The following is a 12,972-nucleotide window of genomic DNA, read 5'->3' as shown; positions in this document are numbered from 1 at the left end:
ACATATTCAAACCTGTGATAAAGAGTGCGGATGTCCATCAGTCAGGGCATCTTTCCTCAGCTCACCTGGCACCGTCTGCTTCTGGATGTTAGGAGATTTGATTTGCCTGGATGACATGAGATATGAGAGATGCTCCATAAATAAATTTAAACCAGTCATTAAAACCACGGAGTACAAAAAAAAATGTTTGCATTTCACACAGTTTTTCTATGGTATGTGTCTTGCACATAAACATGTCAGCACACACCTCATGCAACAGCCCTTTCTCACTTTAAGTGCATTTTTCTAATCCAAGGGTTTGCATTTGTTGGCAGGTCTTTTTGAAAAACGTATTTATTACATGTAGTATTGATATTCAAAAGATAAAATATATTTATATCATCAGTTTGACTTATAAGGTTTAATTGTTTTCTTTTTGCTTTGCTGCCATAATTAAAACAAGGCCGGCATATTGCATGACTGTACACACAAAGACACAGTGTGTACAGTAAAGCGGAGATGTGCTGTGCGTTTGTCTAGTATTAGTAACATGGCAAACTAGGACAAGACAAGACTTGGAGGCCAAAGAAGGTGAGACACTGCTGTGTAAATCTTTCAACAACAAAACACACAAACACATGCAGACAGGAGATGCAAGCACATGCACCTGCACCAGCATACATTTTAGAAAACAGATCTGTGCAACAGGCAAATCAGCAAGAAAAGAAGACAGGATGACACACACACAAGAGCACGAGTCTTTAGAAAATAAATTGGAGCACGTCTATAGACATTGCCAGAAAGACACACGGGGTAATAAATCTGCTGTCAGTGTTGTGCATTGCTGACGTACTGATTACAGGGCTACACCGTGTATTAACCAGGCAGGATGGCTGCGTATTTACCTCCACATGTCTTGTCATTTACTAAACTTACTTAGCCGGAGAACACACACACACACACATTAATATATATAGAGAGAAATATGAATGAACACAAATAAACACATATTCACTACCTCACTGTATATAAACTCACACAAACCCACAAAACCTATGTGCCACCATATGAAACCCACAGCTGCACTTATACACAATCTATATCTTCTCACAGACACTCTCAAAATAGAATCAGAACACACTCTTTGAGCTCCCAGTTCGGCATTCACGCTTAAAAAAAAAAAAAAAAAAAAGCTGACAGTGACAAATTAGCGCTTAAGAGAACCCTCCAACACTGTAAACAGGCTGTGACCAAGCAGCTGCTAAAACGCGCCACATTATTATTCCATATCCACACTGGTGTGTTTACACTGGGCAAAACCTACAAGCTGCCCCCACATATGGGCAAATATTTGCTGTCACAGCTTTTAGAATGGTGTGTGTGTGTGTGTGTGTGTGTGTGTGTGTGTGTGTGTGTGTGTGTGTGTGTGTGTGTTTGTGTGCGTGTGTGTGAGCTTTTATGAGTGATGTTGGTGTGCAATTAATGTGAAATGTACCTAACGAGATAATGAATAAATTGAATACACAACTTGCCACACACACACACAAACATGTGTATATACAGCACTTTTCAAAACTTTGGAGGAAATATTTGTTATAACAAGAGACAGCAGAGGACAGGAGTATTTTATGTATTTATATATGACATTATACCCCCCGGTACAGAAACACACACACACACACAAACACACACACACGCAGCATTAGTCAGTTTATTACAGCTGTAGTTTCATGTCTGGCTTATTTCATTATTTCTTTATTTAATGACACTGCTGTTGATTTTACAAGTTATTTTTATCATTTTTACGAGCAGGTTTTTGAAAAGTGCTGCGTAAATAAAGATAATCGTTCAATTCTGTTATCATTATGAATGAAGTATATGTACACACACATCCACATGTGCACACATATTTACACAGTGAGGAGGAGGAGGAGGAGGAGGAGGAGAAGAAGAACAATCTGTTTGTACTCGGATCTTTGATGTCTCTGTGTGTGTTTTCATAAACTCAGAGGCATGTCCATGGAGAACCGACTTGCCATGAGGGCATATCAGCTATCGTCAGCAGCCACTACTGGTACAGGTGTATAAACTGGCAGACACGCTGGTCCCTCTGATAACTGATATACCCCCATTAACCCATCAGTGCAAAATGAAGTAAGTGTTTTGACCAGTGCGAAGGCAAATGAGGGCACATAGAGTGTGAATAAAGAGCAGATGGGCTGGGCTGCGTGTGAGTGGAAAATATGAAGGAGAACCGAACTGTGATTTGTTGATTGCTGAAATGAGTAAATTCTTAGGGGGAAAATAGTATTTTATTGCCGTGACATTTCATCGAAAGATGGAGTGAGAGACAGAGAGAGAGAGAGAGAGAGAGAGAAGACTATACATGAGTCCAGCCATTTCCTAAACCAAGCGTAATAAGTAATTTTTCACATTTCCTCTTGCTTCTTTCACCTGGAGCCCTCCACGCATCCGCTTTCCAACATAAGCAGCTCCGCTTTATTTCTGGCTGTCAAAACACTGCTCTGTGCTCCTTCTTTTTCTTTGTTTTTTACCATATAAATATTTCTATCATTCTTTCTTTATCTCTTCTACTCCCTTAATCCATTCATTTAACATTCTTTTCCTCTTCTGGTTTGCCTTTCATGTTTCGTCTCTTAGAATGCAGGGATTTAATGAATCAATGATACACTAAACTCCATACTGGATTGCTGCTGACGTGCCTTTGAGCAAGGCGTGAAGAGTGATGGAATGTTTCCAGCAGAGCTGCTGAGTTTCCAACAGGAGGAAGTTGTGGTCTCATTGGGTCTCACCCAGATCTGAATGTGGGAATATTAAGGAGTTGCTGGAACAGAGTTTGAGTTCTCAGTTCACATTTCCTGGGTAAATGAAGGTCAAACGGAGCAATAACCTACCAAAAAAAAAAAAAAAAAAAAAAATCAGATTGTTACCTTCCTTTCATAACTCTTAATTCTTACTGTGCTCCTTCATCCTCTCTTTTAATAAACAGCAGAGTGGAACAAAATCCTCTGATTTCGAGCAGACAGGGACACACCAGGGCAGTTACTACTCAGGGTTGCAAAATATATGGGATAACAGGCAGATGTGATCCAAATGAAATACATTTTCCCTGTAGTGCAAAAAGAGGAGGGGCACAGGAAAAGGAAAAAGGAGGAGAAGAAACAGGGGGCTAAGAAAGTGTAGGCAACTGGGTCAACACTGGAGTCTGAGGTTTTATCTGAGGCACTTGTCTAGAAGCAGTGCTGAGAGATCCAAACTGAACAACTCTGTTTATTACTGATAAAAGCTTTGCAGTGCTTTGACATGTCTTATCGCAATACAAATACAGTTTCACTGTTGCTTTAATGTATTGTCTGTGTGTGACAGGGTGAAACAGCAAGGAGATATAAAAGGAAGAAGGTTCTGTGTGTCTATGTTTAAATTTGAGGAAATGTAATGTGATATGCTGTATGTTTTGTGTTTATATTAGACATTTGTGTTATGAAACACCTCCTTTCCGGTGCAGGTGCAACTTGTCTAATATTTACACGGTAAAACGTGGAGTTCAAGGGCTATTTTCAAAGCTAAAATGTCAATTTAAATCATTTGGACATCTGCAAAGACACACAGAAATGCACACATTTTCATGCTGAATTTTTAAAATGCAAAAAAGGTTATGTGTACGTTGGCATTCAGGCATACAGTTAGTGTGTGCTTTCAAAAGATCAATTCGCTCAGTGACAGCGGACAGAGACATAAACGATGAAACACGCCTTTTCCCACACATAAACTGCTATTTGTACAGGAAGAATATGCGGTGAGAACGTGCGCACTACAGACATACTTTGGACGAGCCGTATAAACCGTTTTAACGAGATAGCTGCATGTGAAATGATGAGGTGGACATGAAATATAAGGTGAGAGATGTAACCGTAGAGTGAGAAGTTGCTTGTTTGGGTTGTTCGCCAATTCCACTGACTGTGTTATTACTTTCAAGTCTACATGGCATTCTGTAATATGTCAATAAGAACCACAATGACAACCTTATTTTAACAACTGAACTATTCTTCACTGTTACTCATCTCAGTGACAAGTCTAATGAGCTCTGGAGGGGGCACGAGTATCGATATGCCAACAGATGTTCAACAAAGTTTCTACTTCCATTTGTAGCTGACTGTGGGAGTGGAAACGAAGCTTTCCACGATTCATAAAACAGAATCGGGCAAAGTTTTCTGTCTTTGTGCGTACATACAGTTTTGGCTGTAAATCTGCAGTTTTATGAATCTGGCACTTGTTTGATAGTAGTCATATGAACAAGGTCAAAACAGGTATGTGTGCATTTATGTGTACAAACAGTTGTTTGTGAGTGTACAAACACGTGTCAGGCAAACTGAACCCTGCCAGCCAGCAGACCCTTGCTAACTACTGTACCAACATGTATTCTCCTCAGTCTCCCCCAAAACTCATATTACTACTGTCACACACACACACACGGTATATGCATGAACACATACATACATACATACACAGACACACACACCTCCCTTTTCCTGAAAACCTCCCTCACATACCACAGTTCTTACCACGTCAATAGCTGTGATATGGTGAGACTGGGAGGCTGATTTATTTCTCAAAGTCTAGCTCCCACATCACCACATGAACATTAAAAATATAGGACTGGAACAGCATTAAGAGAAAGACTATACAAAATAATTCCTCTAGTCAACAATATATAGCCATGAAGGAAGGAGTGAAGGAAAAAGAAACAAGGCTTTATATTCACCCAACATATAAAAAAAAATCTTCATCTTTCTAATTTCCTCTTAGTATGTCAGGCTAGGAAATGTATTCATTTTTCCATTTTGGTCCAACAGTGCTGTGGGAAATCAGTGAAAGTGGCTTTCAGAGCTCCACTTAACAAATCCAACTGTTAGCATTAGTGCTAACAGTTGATACAGATGCTTTCCACAAAGCCTATTCGGTGTCTATGATCGCTTGGGCAGATTAGTTAGGAATTACACCTACACACGACAGCAAATAAAACCCCAACAATAAACTACCTAACGTTATCTCTGATGACTTACAGTAGATCTTACCAGGAGATCTAAGCAATGAACGAGCTGTGGGTGAGTCTCCCCTGTGCTGGAAGGTATTTATTACAGTGACCTGCTGGCTACATTCATCATCGACTCTCTCTGCTTTGCTGCCAGCTGGATGACAAAGTGTCTAGTTCCTCATCTGTTCTTCTCTTTCTTCATCCAGATAGTGGTTAATAGGCCATCTGACCGAGTTCCAACAGAAACACTCTGATTAAAAAGACATTCATCCTCTGCCGAGACACATCTCGCACAGACTTACACAGAAGTCCAATCAGCACACAGAGACCCACGTTGTCACCTAACACATGTGCGCAGACACACACATGTGCAAAAACATATTTGTTAATCTTTGTTTAATCAAAATTTCTACTGATAACGTGACTACACTAGCATGATGTTCCACTACTCAGTACAGCAGTCATGCATGCTTAGAAAAGAAAAAGCACATGAAGTACCTATAACTTATATACCGTGTGTTTACAGTAGTGGTGTGTGATTACAGTGAAACCTCCTCTGTTAACCTGCGGCTGACCTGCATGTGACCCCTGACCTGTGCACGCTGGACACGTCAGACGGATTGGAGTGTCTGGCTGACGAGTAACAAGACAGCAGCTCCGCCGAGATGGACGAGCTGAGTGAAAAGAAACTCTTCCAACACTTCATCCCAAACACTCCTGTCCCACAAATGGCAGCGCACACACGTGCACAGAAACTAAACAAACAAATTATCACACACACCCATATGTGCAGTGGACACACTGGTGACAGCTGCATGTGAGTGGCAGACACATGGACAGGGAGAAGTAGAGCGTGACAAATGCACACACACATGGAAACAGAGAGTATACTGTGTGAACAAACTCTGCAGGAGCTACTGTATCCCTATTATACTTGATGCTCATGCGTTCCCACACAGTTTGAGTCAGCACACGGTTTCCATGCCAGAGAGTGCAGAGTCTGTAAAACTGGTAATGAATGAGGCAGGAAACTGTGTTGGATCCAGTACATGCAGTCTATCCAGATACATTCTAAACCATTCAGAACCACAGCTAGCATTAACACACCTGATGGGCCAATGTGTGTTTAAAAAATGTTCTTTCGTGCACATTTTTTACACTCATGACTACTTCTGTGCAGTCGGCAATCCACCAACAGAAAAAAGAAATGCCACTATCAATCTACATATACATGCCAGCGGGCACACGAGTAATATGAGTAATTGCTCCAAGTAAAGACACACACTACTTACAGACACAAACATACAAACAAAACATGAAAAAACATGCCTCTCTCTTTGCTTCTTTTTCACACCTGCACCCAGGCAAACATGAATTAAGTACACACACAGACACTCACATACAGTTTCTCAGTGTTGGCGCTAAACAACCACTCATTTGGGTACATGCATACCATGCCAATCCATAAATCAGATGATAATTGAGTAGCACTGTGCCAGTAATAAACAGTGCAGTATAAACAGCCAGTGTCTGGGCTGGATACAGCACCTCCCACTGGCATGCTGCTGGCTGCCTGCTTGGCAAACTCAAGTGCGCGTGCATGCACACACACACACACACACACACACACACACACACACACACACTTGCTGTATGTATTGACAGTAATGCAAAGACAGGAGCAAAACCACTTAATTGTCGGGTTTAGAGACACATACGTGAAAACACAGTATGATGTGATGAAAACACACATGATAGTGCTCAAGATCGTGATGAAATGTGAAGAAGCCCCGCAGAAGTCAACACAACAGGGAGGCTCCTGTCTCCCTGTTGTGTTGATATATGTCTCCAGTGATATAAATCAGGAAAACATATAAAGCCCCTCATTGTGTTGATGCTGTGACGGGAATGAACATCAGGACTGTTTGCAGTAAATGCATTGTACATTTACTGTCCCACTGGGATAGTCAAATCTGAGCTTCCTGGGAATCAGATTTGAGCCAAAATGCCCAGCTTTACACCTGGGAACGCTTAAAATCAAACCCAACAGTCATGGCAAGATGGTATGTTTGTATGTATGGTCTGGTATGTTTAATAGGGACGCTAAGATCTACTTACCCAGGTCTGCAGACACTGATACACAGAAACAAATGACAAAACATCAAACCAAAACAGTTCAAAACAGCACGTACATAGGTCACAGTGTGCATTTCTAGTGTGTGATTACATCAGGCAAAAAGCATGACAGTGTGGAAGTGGTTTCAAGTGCTGGGAGGACACAATCTAGACAGTTTATGTCTTGTGGATTACTCCTTTATAAATAGAGCACTTAGGAATGAATTGGGATCTTACAAAGATCCGGTCACTTGGAAGGGCACTGCTCGCTGAGGACACCCACATGGTGTCTTGTGATGGATCTGAATGTCACTGAATTTTTGACCCTCACCTTTCAAGATCAGCGATTTTCTTCTCCTTGCATGATTTGTCAATCTCAGCATCCCTCAGAGCTGCCATTAGCCTCTCCACCTCTGCCTTTGACTTCACAGATTCCTCTCTGTTGTGGGCAACTTCCTGTTCCAGAAGCCTCAGGCGATCTGTGATGTCCGGACACTTTCGGGCTGCTTCTTCTGTGTTTTGGGTCTGGGTTTGGGGGGGGGGGGGGGGTCAGGACACACAGACGGAGTGGATACATTAGGTACAAAGATGGCCACAATATACTGCATGGATTATTATCAAGGCGGTATCAAAATCACATACACAGAGGCCAGTTTAGGACATCTCAGACATAACAAGTGGTGGTGCTAGGTAAACTTTCACTTGAAACTACAATTTGTCACACTTACTTAAATATAGACACAGCCTTAGCTGTCCTGTCAGCAAATCTGAATAACAAATTTTTCTTTTTCTGTCAGTGTTAGTGTGGAATTAAATTTTGGCATGTTTCATTCCTAACATTAAGTATGCTATCATGTAAGAACTGAGATGAAGTACAGGTGAACATAAAAAGAAAGGTCAGTGGAGACTGCTGAAAAGCTGATGAAACCCAGCTGAAGCTAACAAACAACAAGCCCAAACTGACAAAGGGAAGCTTAGCGTGGCAATGTACACCTGAAACTAGCAGCCTCCAGAAAGAGGCTGGTGAGGTAAAGCTAAGAACGACAAACTACAGATGAAAACGACAAGGGAAAGACAGAACAGGTGGATGTTGAGCTGAGCGTAACGAAGTAGAACTCCAAGCAACGGAGAGCTGAGTCTGACATGATTTAAGTGCCCTCTGCACATGCAAACACAAACAAGAGGCATAGCAGAACCTACTGTGGGGCTTCCTGGTGGTAGTCCATCTATTCTGGTTGGCACCTAGATGTTAATACAAAAACAGATGGAAAATAAAAATATAGCATATGTATTCTTACAGTTGGAGTATCACACAGGGTCAGATGTGATATCTGACCCTGAAAGGTAAGTCAAGTTTGAATATGCGGTAAGGGTCACGATCTAGCCAAAGCAGAACCAATCTGTGCCCTCATCCGCTCTCATCCCTTCATTACCCCCCAGTTCCTCTGGTGCCTGCTTTTCTGTGGTTTGCTTCTATCAGTTGTCTCCCCGGGGCGTCCAGTACAGTTTGGAGTTCAGTCATAATCATTATAAAATTACAGTCTCCATCTGTTTGGCTGTGATTTTATGAGACCACCAAACATCTCAATTTTTTTGTACTTAAAACACTGAAAAAAAAACACACACAAAAAAACAGAAAAGTTATACTGATGACTTCTTTGTTCTCTGGGAAAAATATCCCAGAGGAAGTTTGTAACCTAGAATTATCTCTCTCTGCTTCTCCCCCTTCTCTCAGTCTTTACTTCTCTCTGTCTGCAGTGTTTGCAAAGATTGTTTAACTTGTTGAAACAGCTGAGGCCACTCGTTTAAACATCATCAAGTGAGCACACACACACACGCACACATACACATACACACACACACGCACACAAAGCCTGAGCAATTTATTGTCAGGTCTACATACGTCTGGGACTGTACATGTAGCTCTGCTTGAGTCTGTCATTAGAAAAAAACCCTGAGGAGTGTCTGTTAACTATTACGACTAGCCAATCTGAACAAATGCCTCTTTCCCATTAGAACAAACCCATCGGATAAACCATATGCACAAGTTGGCCCCTGCATATGGAAGATACAGCCATGGGCACAGCACATGGGGCACAAAGAAATGTTTGATAGGTCTCGCACTATTAGTACAAAAATGCATAATGAAGTAGCTTGATTGGAGCACATCTGTGAAGGTTAAAATATACACTCAAAATGTTGGAGATGACGTTGTAGACTTCGACTCTGTTGTTTTGTGTACTTCTGTTCTGTTCTCTCTTTAATGTGTGCAAAAATGCATACCGTGTCCGTACATATAAGTACTGTACTACAAATTAAAAGCTGAGGAAAAAGGGAACATTTGGCCCTCTGAAAGGAAAGCAGAGTCACTGCTTACCTCGTTCAGCTCCTCATCCCCATTACCTCCACACCTAGTCTCACACACTTGTGCAGACACATCAAACCAAATCTTTGCCTGCGCAAAATGCATTAGGCCTAAGTGGACCAGAGTTTGTTATGTTCTTTTAGGGGAAAAACACAGACAGGAAGAGAGCAGGGCCCGAGAGCACGGTGGGTCCAACAGGAATTTGTGATATTATGACAGGAGGGGGAAGCCACTAAGGATATGATTACATATACAGTCACTGAAAATTATTATTATCATTCCTTTAAATGACTCTGAAGTGAAAATGTTACAAATAAGTTAAATATGCGTGACCACCAGGATCTGCACTGGGTTATTTAACGCCTGGTCAGAGGATACACATCCACACAGAAACTGGGTAGCGCTTAGAGAAAAGAAAGTAGACCCCTACAGGTATTATCAGTCTCTATATGTCTTAGATTTGATAGTGCTGGGTCTCATTATCTTTCTGCCAGTGCAAAAAATCAATGTTGACCTTGATATTATCATCAGAAAGAAACAGAGAGCAACAAAAAAACAAGCAAAACAAAGGTAAGAAGATATGACATCCGCCTGCTTTGAAAAGACCAAACAATCTTTTGAAAAAGACTGAGGTGTGGTGCCTCCTTGCTGATTTAAGCCAACATTCTCTGGAAAGGTCATTGCCTTCCCTAAGGATCTTTACTGTATTTCTCTTTGAAGAGCTTAGTGTTTAGTTCCAGAAGTCCTTTATTAAGCTCAGAATCAACAAATACTGTTTTATGAGAAGAGGATGAGGATGCAGTGAAGTCAGCAGAGCTCTGAAGTCAAGATAAAAAGCTCCGCTAACAGCTTGACTGAGTCAGTAATACAAACATCTGCAGATACAGCGGGCCACTGTGTGTACACAACCTGATTGCAAACACAAATCCTACATCTGCATGAGAGGTAAATGGCTATGTATCAGACAAAAAGCTTATTTCTCCATTTTAGAGTCTATTTTTGATTAACATAAAATAATACAAATCAAACAGCTGTTGAATTAATGCCGTGTTGGCTTCTCAAACTACAAGCAGGGGACACAGTGCGACTGAATGGGGAGTATTGGTGTGCAGATATAATATATACGTTGATGATAACATCCTAAAATTGTCCTTGTCATCCTTCTAAAATTGAATAAACAACAGCAGACTGATATTCTCCAGAGCGCACTAAAAAACATGATTTTAAAACACATAAATCTAAGCAGAAATCTGTGTCTTTGCAACCCTTCAAGTGCTGTCCTCTTAAGCAAAAGACTTAAAGTGTGTTCAGAGAAGCATAAACTGGGGTAGCTTAGTTTTTTCTTTTGTTTTAGTTTCTTTAGCTTTTTGTTTATTGTTCAGAATTGACGTAAAAGCTAGCATGGGCTATTGAGGTATTTATTATCTGAGCGTGTTTTTCAGCCTGTGGCAGAACATGACCTGTGTGTCTACTGACCTTAGTTCAGTAGGCAGTTTACTCCAGCACTTTCTGGGATACTAGCTAGGGGTGTGAATTGATAAGTTTTTATCAATATCAACGCTCATATGTCGATTCTGCTTATCAATCCAATTCCTTATCAATTCTCTTATCGATTCCTGAGGACACACTGAGTGTGTTACACTCCACTGCACTACAATAGGATCAAACGGACACGACACACTGTAACGCATGCAGACATATCCGCACGAACATAATTAATCAACAGTCGTGTTGTCTGCTGTGGCATGCATCCACAAGCACACAGAAAACACGCATGCATGCTCACAAACACAAACACGTAAACATCATCTGTCTTTTTGAAGAATCTGCGAGTTTACATAACAGATCTGATTGCTGCAGAGTACACAAAATAGTTCAATTATGGCAACACTTCTGTCGAAGTGTGAATCTGCTCCCCACAACGAGTTATTGAGCTGCTGTCCTTTTCATGTGGTGCCGCGTCAACATTCAACAAGATATCATTTCACAGGAATGAGATGAGTGTGTGCTTTTTAAGAGTATAAAAGAAAACATTCTCATAAATTCTGGCAGGGCAAGAGTCTGCCCTGGCTTGTAAGCCTGGGAGAGGGAAAAAAAAGAGAGAAAAAAGACAGTAAGGCCTCTGACTTGGCACCAGAATGGGAATAAAGGGATCTTCTACATCCATAAATCACTCTCTCTTAATTCATCCCTTTATCCTGTGGGACAAAGTGCAGGCAGGCCCTTTGCTAGGGAGTTGCTAACAATATTGTGGATGCTCACAGGGAGGTAAGAAAGTGGAATTGCTATTACTGGAGATGTTAGCAGTGTAAATACAGGGTACAAGAAGCATATTACAACCACTGCACAGTGGCTGTAAAAGTAAATTCTTTTAATTCTTTTTGTGCGATAAAAAATAATTATAAAGTGTCATGATGTTTGTTTGAAGTAAAAGGTTGTGAGAAAGGTACTTGTTATTATTTGTTTTATGATGTCTATGAAATGATATTTTGTTTTTCGGCACATTTTAGAACTTGGCACAAATGTTGCAGTGTGTGCAAGTCTGTTATGATGTGGATAATGATGAAATATTGAATTCTGTCTGCATTCCTCACCCATACACAACTATCAGTTCTGAGTTTTTGTGTACAGTCTTCGCATCAACAGCCACATTGTTTCAGTTATGAGTCGATTGTTTTGGATATTTCAGATTAATGTAATACTTAGAGAATGATTACAATAAAATAGCCAAAACTTATTCAGTAAAGTAACCAACATTCCAGACCACACACATACACACACACACACACACACCTTTTCTGTATTTACACAACATCGTCTGTTTAAGTCATGACACTGGCGGCAATGTCTGTCCAGATGAGCATTTGGACTCCCTAAAATTCTCAGATTTCAATATATTATAATTTTACATTTGGCAACAAATTTCTAAGTCAAAAACACATATCACAAAATCATGGCCAGGCCGTCAGGAGAACTCAACGAAAGCAGAGACCCTTTAATGGTGCTGCTGCCTGGCTATACAAAACACATAATCATCATCACTGACTGTTGACCATGATGTGCTTTTCGCTTTCTGCCTTTCACAAGTTTAACAAAATGGACATAAGAAAATGGCCCATAACCCTATCTACACCAGCACAATTTCGAACAGCATCTACTCCTTTGAACTCAGAACCACCATCAGTTACCAAGACCAAGCGTGACCAACAACATCTCTGTACCTTCTACACAGCAAGCTATCAGGGCTAACATCAGCATCGACTTGCTGCAGTGTCTGTCTGCAGTCTGAGAATTAACCGTTTTGTTCATTTGTTATGTGCCACATTAGCATATTATGAAGGAATCATATAAGACCTTGGCTGAATACTTAATTCTGATTCGTCCAAGGGATTCGTCCAAATCAAATGTGATAATGTTACACTGTCAAAAATAACATCCAATCAATGACCATGCCCAC

General features: G+C 40.8%; 1 protein-coding gene across 13 annotated transcripts in view; it reads right to left on the bottom strand.

The window, feature by feature from the left end:
- LOC124063278 (ERC protein 2-like) overlaps positions 1–12,972 on the bottom strand; it is a 149,886-nt gene that overhangs the window by 78,281 nt on the left and 58,633 nt on the right. For 11 of the 13 annotated variants that reach the window (XR_006844079.1, XR_006844080.1, XM_046396745.1 and 8 more), the window contains 4 exons: positions 8,351–8,392; positions 7,482–7,675; positions 7,154–7,168; positions 13–106 (listed from right to left, as the gene is read on the bottom strand). Coding sequence is in view for 11 of the 13 variants with exons in the window: in XM_046396745.1 (XP_046252701.1) it covers positions 13–106; positions 7,154–7,168; positions 7,482–7,675; positions 8,351–8,392 (345 nt within the window). In the remaining 2 variants the exon portion in view is untranslated. The remainder of the gene's footprint in view (positions 1–12; positions 107–7,153; positions 7,169–7,481; positions 7,676–8,350; positions 8,393–12,972) is intronic. The other 2 variants (XM_046396747.1, XM_046396754.1) reach the window with 1 other exon arrangement.

This window comes from Scatophagus argus, chromosome 8, assembly GCF_020382885.2.
Source record: "Scatophagus argus isolate fScaArg1 chromosome 8, fScaArg1.pri, whole genome shotgun sequence".
Taxonomy (NCBI): domain Eukaryota; kingdom Metazoa; phylum Chordata; class Actinopteri; family Scatophagidae; genus Scatophagus; species Scatophagus argus.
The sequence above is the reverse complement of the archived record's forward strand: the minus strand, read 5'-3'. Positions and strand labels throughout refer to the sequence as shown.